The 21,427-nt window shown below is 41.8% G+C and overlaps 1 protein-coding gene across 2 annotated transcripts in view; it reads right to left on the bottom strand.

Moving 5' to 3' along the window:
* The window catches only part of CCDC85A (coiled-coil domain containing 85A), an 80,809-nt gene that overhangs the window by 3,711 nt on the left and 55,671 nt on the right, over positions 1–21,427 (bottom strand). Inside the window, exons 3-4 of one of the 2 annotated variants that reach the window (XM_050894966.1) lie at positions 14,974–15,050; positions 5,431–5,550 (exon numbers count right to left, since the gene is read on the bottom strand). In XM_050894966.1, coding sequence (XP_050750923.1) covers positions 5,431–5,550; positions 14,974–15,050 — 197 coding nt within the window. The remainder of the gene's footprint in view (positions 1–5,430; positions 5,551–14,973; positions 15,051–21,427) is intronic. The other variant, XM_050894967.1, reaches the window with a different exon arrangement.

The following is a 21,427-nucleotide window of genomic DNA, read 5'->3' as shown; positions in this document are numbered from 1 at the left end:
CAACAATTTTTCTGGTCAATATACATTAGACAGTATTTACCAAGCAGCTAATGCTGACACAATAATAAACTAAAAGGTGACACTTCCCAAAATCCTTTATTTCCAGCTGAACAAATGACCCCTGATTGCTAGGAAGGGACAAACGCATACAAGACAGCCCTGGAAAGCCAACATCCTAAGCAGAATTGACAAGGTGAAGTCAAAAGGAATACTCATGCCATTTTTATGGGTGGGAAATGGAGAAATCTTTATCAGCAACCACCTTTGCTTGTGCATACAGTGCAACAGATACCTGGGTCTCAAAGGCATCACAGTAATTTTATTTGCCTCCTTTTCAGAAACACGGGATAATACAAGCTAAATTTCTGCAGATTTATCACCAAACTCTCCTTTTGTGCTGGTATATGTACAGTTCTTTGCACAATCATGATAGCTGTACATATTGCTGCCTTCTGCACACATATTTATTTGGCCCTCTGCACTGTATATGCATTTTGGATTTGCATATAGGGTTGTTTTCTTCTCAGTTCACTAGTTCAACACTGACTTGTCACAAGCAGCACTAATGGAATTACTTTGCATTTACAAGCACTCAAAAGAAAATGTAATACTTAAGCATTCCTGAATGCGTTTTAAATAGTAATGACAGAGTAAAAAGCCCGGTACCAAAAACTTCACTCAAAATTTCAGCAGAAACCTTGACTGAGTAAAGGACAGCTATGAGGTTCATGATACAGTCATGGCGATTTATTTCTAGCTTACTTCCAACACACCGGAGTGAAAGGACGGAGAAATCTTCTCCCTGGAAGCCAGGCAGAAACCTGCACCCTAACTGCAGACGAGAGCAGCTATATCACCTGCCGGCTGTGGTGGCATTCGAGGCCCGTGGTACTTCATGTGCAGCATGAAATACTCGTGGAGATCTCTGGGCTCCCTGGGCCCTCTTGCCCAGCTACTCCATATATCCCATCTTCCCTTTGGCTCCCAGGCTGCCAGCCCAAGGGAGCATGCTGCAGCCCTGTGAACAAAACTTACCAGTAGCCTGAGGAAAATCATGAAGAACACCCCTCCAGACTTAATCCAAACATTCCTGTGCCTTGAAATTACCTCCGTGCTCACTAATACATGATAAACTACCTCTAAACCTGCTGCTACATATTGCCACCTTCTCCTAAGACAATGCAAGTATAGAAATACAAAGCAAAAACATTCCCAAATACGTTGTTGGTGAGGTGGTACCAATACCATATGCACATCCTGAGGAGAGAATTCCCACATCCATTATCTTAATAAAATATCAACATGATCATATAATACCATAAAGTTCCTACAACATAAATTATACATCCAAATTGCATTTTGGTACCAATCAAGACTGTGCACCAAAATTATAGAGCCCAAAATGAAACTTGTCATCATTCCATTGTTTTCACAGGCAAAACAATGCCATGGCAAATGTTTCATGTAAAACACCCACAGTGCATAAAGCTGCAGCAACACAGTGAGCTACAAACTGGAAGGAACTGCAATGAGAATGCAAAAGAAAAGAAACATTATAATTAGTTTATCACAAATCCACTTACTTTTAACATGGACTAGATGAATAGAAGAAAGAGTAAAACCAGAAAGCAAATAACCAACTATTTTAAAAGCATAATAATATATCAATAGTCAAATCAGACACAGATTATAAAAGTCAGAAGAAAAGGTAGCATTTCAATGCCAGCAGCAGAGCTTTGAACGGCTGGGGAACAAAGAGACAAGGCAGAATACAAGTATATATTTGGGATTTACAAAAATGAATTGATAATGTCAAATTTAGTATATTAGCATTTTAGAAGTGGCATTACTTACATCATGAGAACTTTTACAGATTACTATTAAATACGTAGTAGTTAGAAACTGTTTTTTTATCCATAAATTGCAAAGGAATAGTGTAGGCAGGAAAATACATAGGTGCCATTGTACAGATGGGGAAACTGAGGTTGCCAGACTTCATCATACTTGCCAAATTTTATTCTTATGAAGGATAAATTCAGGTCAGCTGAGTTATACAGTACTTTATCCCAGATATATTATCACACGTAGATTTTTCTGATCAATACTAACCAACATGTTAAAATTATAGTGTTCCTAATAAAAAAGTAATTGCATTACAGAAACAGTAATGGACTTAATTTCCATATAAAATCTTCAAGGGCATATTGTCAGCATTTAAACAAAAAATACTTTGCATCTTCAGGTATTTCCAGGCTCAACATGGAATATAAAATTAAACACCTTAAACTTATACTGCACATTTCTCCAGCCACAGCTTTTTCTGTCTCACTAAGGTAGTGGTAAGAGTCTTAAGAGTCTTTAACAGCCTGCTGATTTGTATTTTCCTGAGCTTCCAAGACAAGGTATGTTAAAAAAAAAAAAAAGAAGAAATTTTATTTTACAAATTTGTTTTGCAGCCACAAATAAGAGCAGTAGTATATTTAAGCTTTCATGGGTCCTTCCTGAGCATGGGCATACATATATAACTGACTAATTGCATTTAAAGATAATTAGACTGATTACAGCGCTCTGGATTTCAGGGCAGGACGGATCATTAAATCTTCTTGCCTGACCTCCTGGGTACCACAGAACACTTACCTTTCTGCAGCAGCTCCTATACTTAGCCTCAGACCTCGTCTTCGATTAAAGCATACCTCAATTTAATTTGTAGATGGCATAGTGGAGTTTCCAGTAGGTGACACTGAACTCAGGATAGGAAAACCCAATGCAAGTTTCGCAGGTAAGCCTGTGCCCCTGGTTATTCAGGCAGTCAGACTAGCTAACTATCATCATTCCATAAATATAAACCCTGGTCTGCAAAGCAAACCTATGTGGAATATGCACAGCTCCATGCACAAGCACGCAGTTTGGTCATATACAACTTGCAAAAAGAAACAAACACATCCTGCCATATGAAATAACTACTTATATATCCCTAGTGATACCACTTCCACATAGGGAATAATCCCATAACCACTGGCAGGGTGGGGAAGATCACCAAGTCCCAGGCATGGGGACACACACATGGCAATTTCTTCTTTCAACCACCTCGCATGACGGATCAGGTCATGGAAGAGCCTTTATCAGACCAGCTGCATGGCAAAGCTCTTCTCTCTCTCTCACCACTGTCTCCACCAGTGGGAGATGCAGAGGCAATTTTTTTTTTTTTTTTTTTAAAAGTCTCCTCATTACTCAGGAAACAAACCAGCACTATTTTTAGCAATGACCTCCCTCTGTTTTCTTATGGATCTGTCCCTTTAAAATACATTCCTGCTTTTTAGATTTCTTGCTGTGCAGAAGGGGATTGCACTAACAATGACGTTTTGTAACAAAGACTATTTCTTTTTTGCAGGAATTCCAAATTTGTAAAGAAAAGCAGGCTCCTTATTTGGCTTGTTCTTCCTCCTGCATCTGATTCTGCTAAGTGATGCAAGTGGGAGCTCTGCATTCCCCAAAAAGGCAGGATCAAACCCATATGCTTCACTCTGGGAAACAGCAGGGTCTCCTCCCTGGCTAGGGATGGGGAAGGTTGGGCAGTCTGTTTAGCTGACAGCTCACTTTCCACTTCAAATATAACAGTGTCATTTATATCTATTTCTGCCTGCTGCAATACCTCCTAGCGAACTAAAAGCTGAGCTTTCACATCATATTGAACTAAATTCTGTGTATTTCTTATGAATCCATTTCAGCAACCAAGGTATCAACCATTGTTCAAACATTTCACTTACACCAACCAGCTATTACAGGTTGTCAAAAGCATGTTGTTAAATGTTCCATTCAGGGAAGCGTCTTTGCCAATGGGTATTTTAGGGGAACTACAAAGGCTTTTTTTGATAATTATGCATGATCTCTTGACAAAATTACTTGGCATAGCTTTATTTTCTAGGCAGCAGCAGGTGAAATATATGGAAGGTGCACACAGGACCTTGAGCACTGCTGAACCGGGCACTCCTCAGCAGCCAGGAATGGTGGTTCGTCGTGCCTCTCCTGTACGAGGGCGAGACCAGCACACTCGCAGGCAGAGTGCTGCCGATAGGGACGTGGTCGGGGTGGCCATTAGAAGGGGACCTGGAATTGTGTGCACGTGGAGAGGGGCTCAAGCACTCTGCTGCCGCTTCCCACTTTCGGATGCCAGAAAAACAGGCGAGGTGGCTGCGGTGAAGCGCTGCGCCCAGGTTTTATGTTACAGGAAGGGATCTGATTGCTGTAATTTGTGCACAGTTCACTTGCATAAATCTACTTCCTCAGGCTTCATGCAGGAGAAGTCAATGTCACCCAGCCATGTGGAAGATAATCACCCTGTGCATAAACTCAGATGTCCAAGCAAGTCAACAGCACTACTGAGCTCTCACTGTGCGCTGTGCATCTCCATGAAGCTCAAAAACCAAGCAAATGTCTACAAAAGTCCTTTCCAGTTCTCCCCTGAAGGAGCGCAAACCCACCCCCTCCAAGTAACCAGTACGTCCCTGCAACATCTGTATAGGTGGGGAATAACACCCACTTAACCAAATGAATATTAAAGCAGTTTAGCTAATGAGTGAAGTACAGGAGAGAAGACGTGCACAAAGCATCAGAAAACAATCATGTCAGAGCCAGCATTAGGAGACAGGAATACAGAGTCCCTGCTCTCTGCTCAGCTCACCATCAGTTTTTAATCCTCTCCAGAGGAGCATGGATACAGCTGACGCCCATGCTGCAGTGGGACAGTGAACTCAGCCACTTGTTGATTCAGATCATCTGATAAACCATTGCATTTTGTAACAGCTTTCTAAGTTTCATTAATTGCAACAGTTTCACTATTGACGTAGGTAAAAACTTGCAAATTTGCCCCTCTGATTGCTTGTGTCAATTGCTGTTTATCAATGCAACACAGGTCTTTGCAATCCAACCCTGACTTCAGAGTAAATCACATCTGCTCTCAAAGAAGTTTCAACACTGACCTTGGGATCCTGATGCATGGTCTTCAGCTCAAAGTTCTGCTATTTTTATTATGAATACACCATGCGCATTGGCTTTATCTTTGCATTAAAGTATTTCTCTCTGCATGTGTTACAGGAATCCATTATATTCCACTGGAGAACAAATATGCATCCTAGATGAAGTAGAAAGACTTCCTTATTCAGAAAAACACCACTTTTGGCTTCAAAGAAAACTGTACAAGTGCAAGTAATTTGGAGAGCAGCTAGAGCTGGCATTGCCCCCATTGTAAGGGCCAGATCCCTGCCCCGAGAAACACACAGTCCACAGATGCAATGAGTGACAAACAGAAAAACAATCCCGTTCATGACAGTAACATCCCAGTGGTGTCCACAGGAATGTTGCCAGGACAATACGACATGTGTTGAGTAACAGACACGACGTTTTGCATGGACTGTACCGGAGGAGCGTTACCTTCAGAGCATTTACCACTGAGTCAGACTGCTGAGAGGCTGAGCCATGTCCACTGACGCTAGCTGGCTCGTTTGCAGAGCAGTAACTCCCCTCCGCCCCTCCTGGCATCCTAATGGGATCCTTCGCAAAAAATTAAAAACTATTTAATAAAGAAAAGGGTTGGTAACTAATTAAAACAGATGTCAATTATTTATTGTTGTTTTTAAAAAGGCTGAGAAGCACTGAAGGCATGTTTTACTCCAAAGTCCCCCTCTTTCTGTGCCATAGTAACTGAGATCCACGTGAGGCAGCTCAAGTGCTACTGTTGAGTGTCACCCAAACACTCTGGCCCTCAAGGGTGTCTATCTGGAAAATCAGGACATAGTAATAAAATTTTTTATGTATGTATGTTGCCTCACAAAAGCGCTGCGAGGTTCAGAGAGATTATTTCAACTCCAGAGGAAGGTTTTGAGAATGTCTAATTTTATCCCAATAATTCTGGAGGTTGTTCCTTCAACAAAACTCACATTCTTAAATGTTGCTGCAAGGTTTGCAACACAAGCTCAGCCGCAGCCGACCAGGGAAGGAGCCAGGAGCTCCGGGCTGCCAGCTCACTCCTTCCCTGCCTCTGGCTGCTCTGGTGCTTGCCTGCGAGACGTCAATTTATACCCAACTGTGACAACCTCAGGGGCTTTTTCCTCCCAGTGAACACCTGGAAGGGTTCTTCAGGACACTGCCAAACAAATGTAAGCTACTTAAACTCTTACACCTCAGTCACCTCAAACTTTGCAGGATGTAAAGCATCTCTTGGAGCGACTGCAGTGCCAAGGTAACCTGAGCAAGCAGCCTGCTTCGGAGGAGTGCTAAAAATACCCCTGCTGCATTCATGGGCAGCAATGTGATAGCTGCAGCGACAGCCCGAGTAGATGCTTCCGAGGTGCTTTCAACCTGACCTGTTCTTCACTGTCATTCTTCATGCAGAATTTTGTTTAAAAAAAAATGAGAAATATAAAGAAGAAAAACATTTCAAAGATTGAGAGATGAAAAGTTCCTTTCTTACGGAGTAAGAAACACTGTAGGAAACATTAAGAAACAATGTAGCAGTAATTCCTGCTGGAACATGTGGGAAATGCATTTCTGAAGGAAAAATAATGACAGTGGAAAGAGCCTCTGATCAGAAACAGTGCCCTGATGTGAACTAATTTGCCCCGCTGAGCAAGCACATAGCACGTTGCAGTCTTTTTGGGGGTGTCTATAATCTAAACAATAGGAAAGATGAAGGTGAGTGTGGGAGAAAAAGGGCACAGAGAGATAACATGAGGCTGAACTTCACAGATCCAGTCTGCCTGAAAACGTTTAATTGAAAAGTACCCCAGTCCAAAGCAAGTTCACATGCTGTGCATGACTTCGACAAGATATGCCCAGGCCTTTGTAACCAACGCTGCATGGCTTACAGCAGTGCCAAAGGGGCACATCGCAGAGAGAACCCTTGCAACTACTGAACGTGTTAGACTCGATCCCAGCAATCATCTGCAGGACTGAACCTCACATATTCAAAAAAACCCCCTGAAAACAATTAAAAAAAAAAAACGCTGCATATGCTAAGCGCACAGTAAAGGTACCTTGAGTCTGAATATGAAACCACATTTGGTACACGAACTCATCTGCCAGTGCTGCCCTCCTGCCAAGCAATGGATGCAGTGTAAACTGCAATAGTGGGCACTAATGGGTCCCATAACTAGGCGGACAATACTGGCACACACTTAGGGCAGCGCACAGTGTATCATCCTACAATTCTCTGCAGCAATGACTATTATCAATTTGCTGTGATGTATGGAGGGAGGTTTAGGACTTATTTTTCTTTGGGAAGGATTTATAGATCTGTTAGTGACTGGGCAGACTTAATGCTGTACTTTGGGAAAGGAAATGAAAGAGGAAGGAAAAGGGGTAGTAAAGCAGATTGAAGCAATTCTGGTTTAGGATAACTTCCCTCAGTCAGCTTTGGTTTTTTTATAAGTCAAAGTATTCTGTTTCTTTACTGACTCCAGGGCCAGCAGAGATTTTTGTCAGTTTTGAATGATAAAATATAAATATCGCTGTTAAAAGCCTGGGAAAATTAGTACAGATTGTACGTCTAAAGCCTCCTGAATATGAGAAAATCTAAGTGTCCTGTGAATTGTGCTGCTGTCAGAGTTCAGGCCTTCCTCCAGGCAGCTCTCCTCCACAGCCTCTTCTGTGCCATAGGCAGCACATTTTTGTCTTCCTTCATGAGAATGAGAAACTTGTTGTGAACACACTGCTTTAAGCAGACAGTGTTCTCAACACATGTTGGTAGGAGATTGAAAATTAGTATTTCCCCTGTGGACATCCTTCTCCCTCCTCCCTCTGTCCTTGATAAGAGACATAAGCTTTTCTTAAAAAATAAGGCAGGTTTTGCAGCCCTGAAGACCCATCCTCCAGCTTAGGGACTTCTCATCTCAGGTGAGGTCACTCCGCAGAGGCAGTACAGCTTCTGCCTTCTTTGGAGGAAGCTTATTCCAGCAGATGATGGGGATGCGACCAGCCTGAACGTGGGTCTCCTGTTCCTCGGCAAGTCCTATGAGCCTGAAGACACTTCAGCACTACTGACTGCATTACGAGTTTCTGAGGCAGTGAAGCAGAACAAGAGGAAAAGGCACTTTGCCAAAGTGGCGGTGTCTGAAAACAAGGTGCCTTAGGAGACTAGAAAAGTGTGCTTTTCAGACCTATCATCACAGCTGCTCCTCGCCAGTGGGGAGCATGGCAATGTTTAACCTTCCACCAAAACTTGACCTGAGTTCCCTTGCACTGAGTCCCCTTCTCTGCCACTGCCCAATGCAGATTACAACTGGATCCCGAGCAGGACCTTGAGGACAGGAAGAGAAATCCTGTTCCCTCCCTCCTCTTCTCTAGCTCCACACACAGCACTTGCATTCAGCCACTCAAAGTAGGCATCCCATGTGTCCACATGTTTTGGACAATATTTTCATTTATAATCCAGTAACAAAGCTGCGGAAGTGGAACCAAATCAGACAGAAGGGATGAAGTCATGGCTCCGTAGTGCTGAAATCTGTATTAACTTTAAATTTCTTGAGTAATTTTGAATAAACAGTGCTGCACAACATCAACGTCTGAGAAATAATTTACTTTTTTGCTCATCCTACACTGCCAATCTTCCCTACTGCCCCTGCCCAGCCCTTGTGCCCAAGCTACAGCATGGTTTGCATGTTGCCTCCTCCGAGTCTAATGTGTACCCTGCACGGATTATACCGCTGCAGAAAGCACATTGTCTGAAGCAGGCAAAACCCACATAATGTCCCATGTACATTTTGCCACAAAGATAAGAGGGTGCAAGCACTAAATGTGCAGATCCATTTTCTGTTGGAAGTAAATCTACAAAGTACCTAATGCCAACATGCAACTCTAGTGAATAGAAAGCACAGGAAATCTGACTCAACCCCGTAATATCACATAACAAAAAATTAGATGAATGGAAATTTAGCATCTCCCTCACACTGACTGCAAAATGTTAAAGATACTCAGGCCATTCTCCCATAGTGCCAGAGGCAAACCCTGCACTGTACCCTGGTCACGGTCAGAATAAAGACCTCTGTATTTATTTGGGTATTAATAACAGGATATTCTTTGATGGAGAGAACTAATCATGAGCCTTTCTACTTGAGCCAGTAGAAAACATCATTTTTTCAATCCATGCTGTTGATAAGGACAGTCATGAATGAAAACCACTGTAGTGCAAAGCACACTGTATAGCTCAAGTCAGTGACAGTTTATATGCCAGCCCCTCTGGAGGAAGCATGCCACTTGCTGCCTGGCTCGCAACTTCCCCATGGCACGCAGGGACAGCCGAGGAGGAAAAAAACCACAGTCCATCTCTGCCCCAAGGACACTTGCAGTCACCTCACCAAAGCTTCTGAGAGAACACGATTTTCCTGTCCACTGGGCACTGCTCTGTTCACTTACCATCAGAGACCTACCTCAGCAAACGCACAAGACCTCATTCTCCAGCAGCCTTTTATCCCAGAGGTAAGTGGTTTACTGGGAAGTATATCCTTCCTGCTGGGTAACTGCCACGCCAGTTCAATCACTACCTGATTTTCAAAGCTTTTTTCTGATTTCCCCAGCCCTCAATTTCCCCGTTAGCTCAAAGAAAACACAGGCTGTATTTGTCAGCTTGTTTCAAACAGGCAGGAGAAAGGAAAAACAGAAAGCAATAAACTGCAGTATGTTGCTCTGCTGGATTAATAACACACTAAACAAAACGGCAACAATTTTTTTAGGGAACATTCCTGTCAATTAAAATACACAATTTTAAAATGCTGCAGTTATTCACCATAATTCCTGTTCTCAAAGACCTCAGCAGAAGCCTCTACTTCTGCATATTGCTGCCGAAATCCACATATCCTTATAGCATATTTGAAGCATGCTCAGATTTCTAAGTGGCCAAAACGATTGCTGGCTACACACCTTCAGAAACAACCATTTTCAGCAGGCCCTTCATAAACCTCTTTTGCTAACGAACATGTAAGAGAAAAAGGCACTGGGCTGTAGCACCTCCAAATCTTGGAGGCCACACATATAAAGACCATCGCGATTTAAAATCTGGAAGATTCAGTGGACTCTACTAGAAAATCATGAGTACAAAGTAACTCCAGACTTTTGGAAATTACTCTGCGGGGGGGGCGGGAATCTGTCCTCTCTGAACTGCAACTCTTTTTGTACACCAGGTTTTTCTTGAATTTGTATCTTGGTAACATCAAGCCCATAAGCTCTTGCCTTTCAGCCTGCCCATGCTAACCAAGATGGAAGCGCTATGCTTAGGACACCCTGAGACAAAGACTCTGGTCAGAACCTCAGCTGTTGTAAACTGAAGTCACTCCATTAATGACCTATTAATTTAAACTGAGGATGAGAGCACATGAAAGAACCGGGTGGGTGGATGCTGTTGATTTACTTTCAGCAAATATTTGATGACATGATTAGGTAACATGGGTTTGTTCAATGGGTTTTAATTACATATTGGTTGAAGGATTCCCTGTTCTTCTACATGCTACAGAAGGGAGAAGACAAACATTATTGGACTGTGAGTGACACAGATTTTACAAAAAAAATACTAACCAAACAGTTCTCATCTTCTAATTAGATTTACAACTAAAAACATGCCATGCAGAAGGAAAATAAAAACCACAGATCTCAGCAAAAACGTTTCTGAAAGATTTGGAAATGGGTTGAAATAAAATGTGATAATTAACAGAAGGGGGAAGAAAGAGGGAAACGGAAAGCATTGGAAGTGCTTAAAAATGAACTAGTGTGTGCCTAAGGGTCATGCCTGCCATTTCACACTTAAATGTACCAGGACTGAAAAGTCTAGCAAGGATGCAAAACCCAAAAACAGTGCCTGAAGCAACAGTGGAATTGAAAGAGAAACAACAAAAAGAGATGGAAAAGGACCAAAAGACTTGTAAAGGAAAGAATAAGGAAACGGAGGCAGAAAAGCACACATGAGAGGGAGCAGAAGGGCTCCGGTTCAGCCCTGCACCACACCTGCCTCGCGGCTTTGGTGCTGCACGCTGTGGAAGCCGGGAGCTCAGCCCCCCGCATCCAGCCTCCGGCCACACTGACCCATGCAGTTTGTTCACTCACAAAGCGGCATCCTGGCAATGCTTCCTTTCCAAGAGTTAGAAGGGGGAAATGTCTGACAATTCTCCATCTCTGCCTCTTGCTCCCTCCTCCCATGAAACAAATAAAAACTGAAGCAATTTAAATTGGGTGGCTTGCCAACTATATCTTTTGCAAAAGCATTCACCGTCATTATATGACAGATGTCCACATTTCCATAACATTTCAGCTGAGCTTATCAGCCCTGAAATACTACCCTTACGAAAATTCAGGGATATCTTCAGTTATTTGACATGTGGATGCCAGATCCTGATCTTGCTTCCAGCAGCATAAGGCACGGATAACAGTTATGCACCACATCAAGTCTGGGAGGACACTCCTGTTTTCAGTTAGCTGAAGTTACTCACTGACATAACAGATCCGTCACAGCCCAGGAAGCTGTAACTGGGATCTGAATCCATTGTTTGGTCCCTACATATTTTCTTAATTATTGCTGAGTATCTTCATTACAATATGCACAGACACTATGTTCTGGCTAGAGCGCTGGCCATACTATCATGTGGTTTTTTTTTTTTTTTTATGTTAGTGGCAAAACTCAATCCACAATGATGCTGTAGTTTCGTGTACATTTTGAGGCAGCAGAAGGCAGTGGCACTGCCAGAGCCCATGTGCCGCAGAGAGCTTTCCTGCCCCAGCCCCACGGGGGAACTACTCTGGCCTGAAATCCATCCAGCAAAACAGAATGGTCTTGCTCAAATCCTTGTGCCTCTATGCACTGCTGTCACGCACCCCTACCTGCAAGACCATTTGAGAAGCACCAGCGCAAGCTGCACACCCCTTGTCTCGGGCGCAGCCGGCAGTTTGGCATTGTCAACAGAAGACCCAGCTGCATACCATAAATCTTGGAAAGGATCTGCTTTCTTGCACAAAAATCCTATTTGTGGCCAGAAACTGAAAGGGTCTGGATCATATCTTGTTATATGCTATCTGAGAGAAGGAAAAGAACAACAACAACAACAACAAAAGAACAGCTAATTACAGCTCTCACCAACACAACAAACCTACAACCCATCTATGGCTTCTTATAACTCTTAAACCCACTACGATGCTATAAACCGCCACCAGAACAACTGTGCAGCACAGGAAGAGACATTAACAGGCTTAAGTGAATATGCATATTTTTATACCTTTTCTATTACCTGATCAAACGAAAATATTGACTCAGTGGTGGTACTACATTTCCCCTGACAAAGCCGCCCTTCAATACAGCAGAGTGAACTAAAACTCAAATTCCATTTGAACAGTGATGGCAGCACTTAAAACCATTTTCTCTGGAAATGTTCTTGCCACTAAATATTAATAAAACCTTTACATTAGAGGTCTGTGGGGTTTTGAAAAGAAAACTGATATGTATGGAGGGAGACAAGCAAAGCAAAAGAAAGTGGAAAAGAACCACACCTAAGTGATAGATGAAAGGAGTGATTTATCTGAAGAGGGTGTCAACAAATGTGCCAGTGGATTTTCATGAGTGACACATAAGCAGAAAAGGGGGAAAAGAAAGGATATTGAAAGCAGAGAGGAAAAAGTAGAAAAGCGTGGCAGGAGGAGAGAAAAAAGCCTCAGAGCAAGGCAAGGAATCTTCAGTAAAGACCTAGCAGAAGCATCCCATTCACGAGTGCGAGTTGTCACCTCTCTCATATTAAGTGCAGTCCTGCAACTCCCAAACCCTCCCAGTGCTCCAGTAGGGCATCGCAGAGGTGTTACGCAAAAAGCAAAAGGCACTCTCTTACTGAAGCACTGGTGAAATTAAGGCACAACACTGTAACTGAGTAAGAGCTGTGCCAAAAACCTTCATCAGTTGCAGAGCTCATCGTATGTTTTCAGCTGATTTGTCAAAAGCACTTGGTTTGGCTTAATGCCCAACAAACTCCCATTCCTCCCATTAAATGGGATCGAACCAGTGCCAGGAGCTTACGCATTTCCGTCCTGCATCCTTGTCTTTGTGACGGGGCCTGATCACTGCTGATAGCACGTTCAAGGTGTTACTCACAGGAACAACAAACCCCCAGAACAAACTCATGCAAAGGTAATGCCGAGGTAATTGAATGCAAAGTCGGAATAAGCTTGGTGTCTACATTTCCTTCCTCTCCTCAAAGCAATGACTTTCTTCAGGAGGAAAGGTGAGTAAGATATGCCAGGAAACATAAACCCTTGTCACTCATTATTTCCTATAATAAAGTATCCAGAGATATTAGATTTTTCAGAACTCTACTGCAGATCCTTTTGCCAACAAAACCAAACATAAGACAAACTCTGACCTGTGTATTTAAAAACAAAAAGCAGTTTGCAGGCTTGCTCACCTAGTTCTTCCCCTTCAAAACCCCACGATCAGCATATTTTGTTACAATTACTTTTGCAACAGCTACGGGCTTAGGTGCTATTTTCACAAGCACTATTTTCTGGTTTTGGCACCCCATCTAAGATACTTTCAATGAACTCAACACCCACAATGCAGGTGTTCCAGTCTTTGGCAAGATCTGGTAATGCATTTCATGGGTCTCCACCTGAGCACCTCAAACTCCAGACTAATAAAACATATGGCCACTTCTGAAGATTTTGCCCACAAAGAATGTTCTGCACAATTTATCCCCCAGTGTTGTTCCAGACCCAAGACAAACCACAACAGTATTTTTCAGGCAGGTTTGTTAACATTTGCCCTGAACACCGTTCTTGATGAGAAAATAATATTCTTTATCACTGAAGATCAACCTTTGTCTTTCCTATTGACAACTGTATACATGTTAATGGACAGACATTTAACCATTCTTGCTGTCCTTCTTTTCCAGATCAAAAAATTAGGGTACAGAGAAGTTACATAAATTGCTCAAGGTCACCTAGCAAGCCAAGAGCTAAACAAGAGCTATAGAGGCCCTTCCAACTGTCATACTATAGGTGAGGAAAAAACCCACTTTACTTAAAGTCTACCTTAAGGAAATTGTTAACCTGAGGCCGAGATCTTCTAGCTAATCTTAGCTTATACAAATTAATAAATCTGAGCCAGTGGATTTTACTTCTTACTACATTTCACTGTTGTCTTGGATTTTACATTCAAATAACAGTGCTAAGTTCAATAAAAAGCACTTTTCTTCTTCAGACCAATGTCTTCATTTAAACTAGTGTTTGATTTAAACAAAACGCAACTTCTTTTTTCTTCCAGTGGGCAACTTCATTTGGAGACTTTATGGATTCTTCCAAGGATTACTTAACGAAATATAATAGACACATGCGCTGGTATGTATATGTAGATATAAAAAATTACAAGTGTCTTTCATTCTTAATGAACTTAAAAATTTTTCATTCTTAAAAACATATTGGGAAAACCTTTAACTTCATATTTGCTTATTTATTCAATTTAATTTCAGTCTTGCATTTATCTAATATATTGCTCAAAATATTAAAAATAATATAACCCAATTATTATTACTTAAAACATTTACATTTTTAGAGCAAAATATTTTGGTTAACTATAAGAAGTACTTGATATTTTAATAACAAGAAGCTCTTGGAATAAAACCAGAATGTAAAGGGTCAGTTCACTGCGATTTTCAACCCTTAAATTAATTGATTATAAGTAGCGGCTTCCAGTCAATTTTTCTTAGCAAGGTATCAACACCTGCAAAGGAGAAAAATTAATGAAAGCATTGTCATAACCTTAAATAAATACTCCACTCAATCACGAGCAAGATGAACAAACAGATGTGAGTGCCTTTGGTTATCCAAATGATCGGCCTGAGTGTTCAAATGTAGTAACGTCAAATGACAAGTAATACTGATTTTATCTCAAGCACGAAGACTCGAGCGTTGCTGTCTAGCTGCCAGCTACTGTTCCCACCAACAGAAGTCACCCACCTGGGGCAGCATGCGATTTTCCTCCTCCAGCTGTCTTACTCTTGCCTCCAGCTGCCTAACATAGGACAAGGTTGGTTCTAAAAATCAAAAAGAAAAAAACTCATATTATCCACAGAGATCTGCTTGTGTTTACTAGTGTCAGAGCCTGTATCACATTCTGACTTGAAGTCACAGCAGATTGCCTCCCTCAAATGTCCATTAAACATTCAGCTCTGCTCCTCTCAAGGGCAGCGCAAATAATGCTGATGCTAGAATTAATCCAATTCCTTGGTGCTTTTGATTCTAAACTGCTGCACTTTAAGGCGGTCCCTTCTCAGACACAAGGTATCTTACAGAAAGGCAACACAGACTTGAGCTCTTCCAACCCATCCCCTGAGCTCTGTGAGCTTGTACTGTATTTTGGAAATACTCCATGAGAGTAATGCATTATCCCACCAAGTCACCACTGAAAAGCCCAGAAAGAGAAGAGTCTTCTGCAGGAAGACGCAGTCAAAGAGGCCCCTCCGCACAGTCCGGCAGAGGTCTGGTGGCACACACGCAGCTTCCCCCTGCAAGCCGTGATCTCGCCTGCAGGGAATACAGCAGCTTGCCAACACGGAGGCTCAAGCCTCAACTTCTGCTAGGGACGTGTTGTCACAGCTCGAGCCTGTGCTAGAAACCAGATGTGTGTTCCCAGGGCCCTGAGAGGGTTTGGAGCCTGGTTGATAGCACAACAGCCCGGGGCACAGCGCTGCTCACAGCGTGTACTCCTCACCCCACGCACGCCAGGGCAGTACTAGGACATGCTCTCACAGCACTCCTTTGCTATGCAGGCTTGGCTGAAGAGCAGAATCCTGCCCACTCTATTCACAAGTAACCTCATTGACCTTCATAAGATAATTTGGTTGATTATGGAGAATATGAGTCACTCCTAGTCTGCTCTGTTCCCAAGAACTTTAAGAAGAGTAGATCCATGATCCATCCCTAAAAGCATCCGAGAGCTTTATCATCACACATTTCTTGGGTCGCACAGAATTTCTGCTATTAAAGTCCTGTATCTAAGAGAAATACATGCCTGAGAAAGTAGCACTCGACTGTAAGAGAGAAGATATCTTCTCAGTGCAGAAACACTGCTGTGACTCTTGTACCGCCTTGTATGTAGGTGGAAGTCCACCATGTACTCACTCCTGACTCAATGATCCACTCAACTTTCTCTGAGATGTCAATTCCAGTAACATATTTGTACTCATACTACCATGTAACTAGTAAAATTATCTCTCTGATGATTAACGGTACAGAATCCATGGCTATCGGGGAAGTACTGTCAGTTGATATAACCCTGCAAAGCTGCATTGACAACAGGGCTGTTCACTGCTTTAAATTGACAGATGAATTTGTGCACCAATTTCCTCTGATACCTAATCACCATGCCAGCCTGCCCATAAAATAAAGGTGATAGGAAATGAGGTGTCACTTGCAGTCTCATAAGACCAGTAATAGGCTAAAATATGCACACACAGATAGTGCATGGGAATTTACACAACATGAAAACAACACACAGTAATTTGTCAAAAATGATTAATACACAGCAAGGCACTGGCTTAAAAATAGCATTGTACAAAAAAAGGGAAAGAGGTAATCTGAGGTTCTGTGCGCTCTGCTGCATAAGGATTTTCATAGCTAGTGATGGACGCATCTCCGGAGAGTTGCTAAGCCTAGCTCAGATGAGCATTTAGAAGATGAACAGCTTATTCAATTAACTGTATACGACAGGGTCCCTCCCATCAAATCAGCTTCCTTCCCAGCAGCAGCACTTTTGGGAGGAGCTGCAGAAGTTCCCTCACCATTATGTCCATTAGCATAGGCAATAGCTCCCAGCACACCTCATCTCTTCTCTCTGTTGTTTTCTACGGAAGAGGGTTTCTGTGGAGCCATCTTTTCAGAGGGACTGAAGTAGGCGCTTTCTTTTGGCACTAGGCATCTCTAAATTCATTGGTTACAAGTCCACTGCTATGTTAGCTTGGGCTCGGACTTCATGCTCAAGTCCAACTTCCCAGCTGTGCCCACCAGCCCACTTCATGCAAGCTCCCTTCTGGATTCTCTTCAGCTCTGGGTCCTTTGTAATTTGCTGGTTTACCATTTATTAGCTCCTCATACAATGTATACCTCTTTGCAAAGTTTGGCGCTCAGTTTTATTTCTTCACTTACATGTTGGGAGTCCAGAGCTGAGATCTCTGCTGCTTCAAATCACACAACTCTGCTCTCAGTTCACAACTTCCCAACACCAATTCATACCAGCTGAGGATTTGGTCTGAAATCTCTGTGCCTATTAACCCTTCTAAAGTGTGAAACAGTTATTTAAATCTCCTTTTGTAATCTGATTAAAACGGAAAATGAGGTCATCTACCAAAGGCTTGATCTAGCAAATCCTTATTTATGTGAGTCTTCTTGACACATAGGCTAGATGCATATATATTTCAGTATCTGTTAATATATTTATGCTGTGATGCTATGAGCTTAGAGGAAAAAAAGAGCAGAAAAGCCAGTCAAGGACATAAAAGACGGAGGAATTGAAAATACACAAATTGAAACACTGTCACCAAGCTTTAAAAAAAACCAACCAAACCAAAAAAGTTACATCTTAAAAGTATTTATGAGAAGGCCTATATGATCCATCTGTTCTTAATCAGCCTGGAGACCAGTAAAGAGCTCTAAATAAAGAGCAAATCTTAAAATGCCATCCAGAAAATAGTTACCTGATACCACTCCCATTGTCATTCCAGGCAAATTTTCACAAGACAATTAAGCAATTTAAAACTGAAGCAGAATGAACTGATGATAGTAATGCTTCAGCTTCAGTATCTGAGATGAAAACAAATGTCTCCCAAAGGGAAAGCAGTACAGAAACTTAGCATCACTTCCATAACATTACTGTTGTCTTATAATAAAGCATTTAATAAGATGCTACAACGTGTCAGGCAACCATTGCTCTGAAACATAACCTGCGCAAACAACATGATCCCTGGCTGATGTCATTAGTCATAAAACCTTTTTGTGTTTTATCCTTCCCCAAACAGATTTATCTCACATTGCTCATTTTCACAGAGCTGCAAGTACACAGAAAAGCCCTCCCTTATTTGCAGAATCTTAAACTTGAGTTGTAGACTGCTTATAGATAAACTTCCAAACACAAATCTGCAGAGCTTCCTCTGCCGAAAACACAACCAGGGAAAAACAGCATCTGCAGTATCACCATAAAAGCTCAACTACTATGTTCTGGGTAATAGCTCAGAAACTATGTTGAGATCAAACACACACTCAAATACAAACAGACAAACAATTAATTTGGGCCCACATCTGAACAAGATCTGACCACAGAGACATGACACTGCAGTAGCCAAACTACCAGTTTCATCACCTGTGGGCTTCTTGGTTACATTATTTCCGCTCCTTCCCACCTTCCTTCACTAGGCACTTCTACAGGAGAAACAATTTTGAAAAATTCCCATTCTCAGGAATGGAATTCTACCAAATGAGCTTCCCGTGCTCTTAGCATCATTGAAAGTGTGATCACTGTGTGGTGCTTCATTCCAGGGCTGAAACTAAAATTCTTTTCCAAATTATTAGAGAGACAGTAAGATCTTGCTTTTAGGGAAATTCAGTGGCAATCCACCCATTCTCCACATCCGTCACTCTAACATGTTATTAGAGAACGTCAATACTTCCGTAGCTGATCTCTTTTTTCTTTTGACATCCACACCCTTGAAGCTAGTAGATATTTTGGGGTTATGTCAAACTTTATCATACATTGCTGCCAAAGGCATATTCGTGCCTTGGCTTTATACATTTTTGTGTGACTGCACCTGATCTCAGTCTATCAAGTAATTCATAATGTTCTTTAAGCTAGATTATCCTCTGCTATTTTAGAACGGTTGAGGATGTCACGTTAAATTCTGATACTTTCCTTTTTTTCTGGGTTTGTTTTTTTGCAGAGACTGGAGGGTTACAACTCACAGGCAACTGTGGGATTGCACTGGAGAACTGAGGTCCTCTACCCGCCTATTAGCTTCCTGCAAAGCAAATAGATCAGAACCTCACAGAAAGCAAAAACTCAAAGGTTTTCTTCTTCTACTTTTTCAAATGAGCTTGAGTAACAAGCACAATACGGCAGGTGGGATTTTATCTAATGACCAGAGGAGTATCTGAAGTAAAGAAAGAGTAGGAGATGCAACACCTCTAGTACTGATATAAACTCAGAAAGTAATGCACAAGAAATGTTTTAACTCAATAACTAAAATTCCATTTTTCTGCATTTTTAAAAAAACACTGATTCCAAATTATAATAGTTGTCTGCAAAAACTGAGCATGAGGATTCCACAGACCTCCTTTTGACTAACTTTAAAGGACAAACCCATCAATGCAAAAGATGCTACTTGCTTCGTGGAAGTTAAAAAAAAAAGGTATAGAATCTTTTAACTTTGGAGAAAACTGGTAATACAGTGGATGAGCAAAGCAGACATCCCAGAGGAAGCAGAGCAAAATCCTCCAAGCTGAAAATACTTAGAAGGCTGGAGATATTAGGAGAAAAGAGTAATCCTGTTTGCCTTGATCCCTAGCCATTAACTTACGGCCAGCGTGAAGAGAAGATGCTATGCTGGACAGAAGGCTGCTCTGAAGCAGCAGCAGCCAGTCCTTACATCTTCATGGTCAGAAAATAGAAAAACACAATTTCATGATAATGCAAACATCACCTCGGTTCTGTTAACATCAACATTTTCTGCTTCCACTGGCTCAGCTCTATTTGGTATTCATGTTCCTAAAGGAGGTCGCCAGAATCTGGAGAGCTGTCACATCCCAATACGCATATTTTAAACACTTACGGTACAAATGAGGGAAACTGCCAACAATTTACCTCAGCAAAGAATTTAGCATGTTATGTGTAGTGATACTTTGATGTATGGCAATGAAGGTTCGGTTAAGGTATATTCAACTTCAACGGGGAAAGTAATTTGTTATGCTGTTCTTCCTGCACTGTGTTGGCAGGAATATAATAATTGCATATCAAATCAGATTTTGGTCATTCAAATCCACACCCAGCATCCCGCAATGAAAACTAAATAATCTTTCAATAAATGGAAGATGAAAAACAAGGCTGTACAAGGGCTACTTTAAACCCTCCTGTAATTAACTGACAGTTCCATACGTTTATGAAAGGGTTTCTATGCTAACTGGGGAGCAGATTCAATGACACGCAAAGTATCTCCCTGTCCTATAATTCCTAGTCATCTGATTTAATTACTTCAATATTAATATTCATGACTAAAACATGTTATTACTGCAGTCCATCCCCTTTCAGCTACCTTGTTTGAATATAAGAAAAAAATAAATCCCACTTGGATTTACACTAACGCAAATTTACACCACCTGCATCTCTAAATTGGTAAAGCTGCTCAGTATTTACACTGGCAGCATCCAGCCTCCCAGCAGCAGGATCAGACGACCTCCGAAGGTCATTTTTAGCCCTGTCTTCTATGATTTTCTATTATGGTTCCACATCTTACATAACACTCCTATTGAATAAGTGCTGGAGAACTTCTTTCTAAAGCACAGCCAAATTCCCCTGTAACACAGCGACATTAGGATTAGTGCTATCATGTAGACAGAAAGACGTTTGCCTAAGGCAAAATTTTATTAAGCTCACCAGAATGTTTAGGAGCTATTTACCACTACGGCACATATTCTCAGAAAGTTTTGGGACAGCGAACACCGTAGCATTAGCATTAAGATAGGGTTTGCATTTCTCAATATTGCTGTTGTCCGAAATTCTCCCACCCCAAGCTGAGATTTCTTGTGTTTACAGATCCAGCACTTCTTGACTTCCCCCTGTAATTAAAAATATAATTAACTAAGCTTAGCTAGTTCACCGAGTATTTCAAAACTGAATCCTAGCAAAGGGAAAAGCTTACGTATGCTAATTCAAACATCCAGAATGCAATGTTACCCCTGCCACTTACTTTTATTTCTCAGGCAACATGTGCCATGTTTCCCCTTTTCAGCACACATTACACACAGACATGTGCTAAGTACGTTATCTCTGTAATCAGATATTTTTACACAGATTTCATATAAAAAGTGTTGTTTTCTCAGTTGCAGCAGCTTTTAATCACAAATTATCTATTTATTACTTGAAAAAATACTTCTCATTGCCTTGAGGCAGCCCTAGCCATGCCTTTAATGATTCATCGATGCTGTCTGACTCAGATTGCCAATGTGTTTGCATTTCTCTGGATTTAAGTGCCACTTTGACACTGTCGATTATGCAGTTGTAGTGAGCCCGTCTGGGCTGACCGGGCTGCTGTGCGCACACTTCCCCGCGGTGAGGTGCAGGCATCGCTCTGCTGCAGCAGCACCCGGGGGTTTCACTCTTGCTGAGGTCACCCAAGGAATGCCCGAGGTCACCCAAATGCTGCCTGTG

Source organism: Gymnogyps californianus, chromosome 3 (assembly GCF_018139145.2).
Source record: "Gymnogyps californianus isolate 813 chromosome 3, ASM1813914v2, whole genome shotgun sequence".
Taxonomy (NCBI): Eukaryota; Metazoa; Chordata; class Aves; order Accipitriformes; family Cathartidae; genus Gymnogyps; species Gymnogyps californianus.
This window is presented reverse-complemented; position numbering and strand designations above follow the sequence as displayed.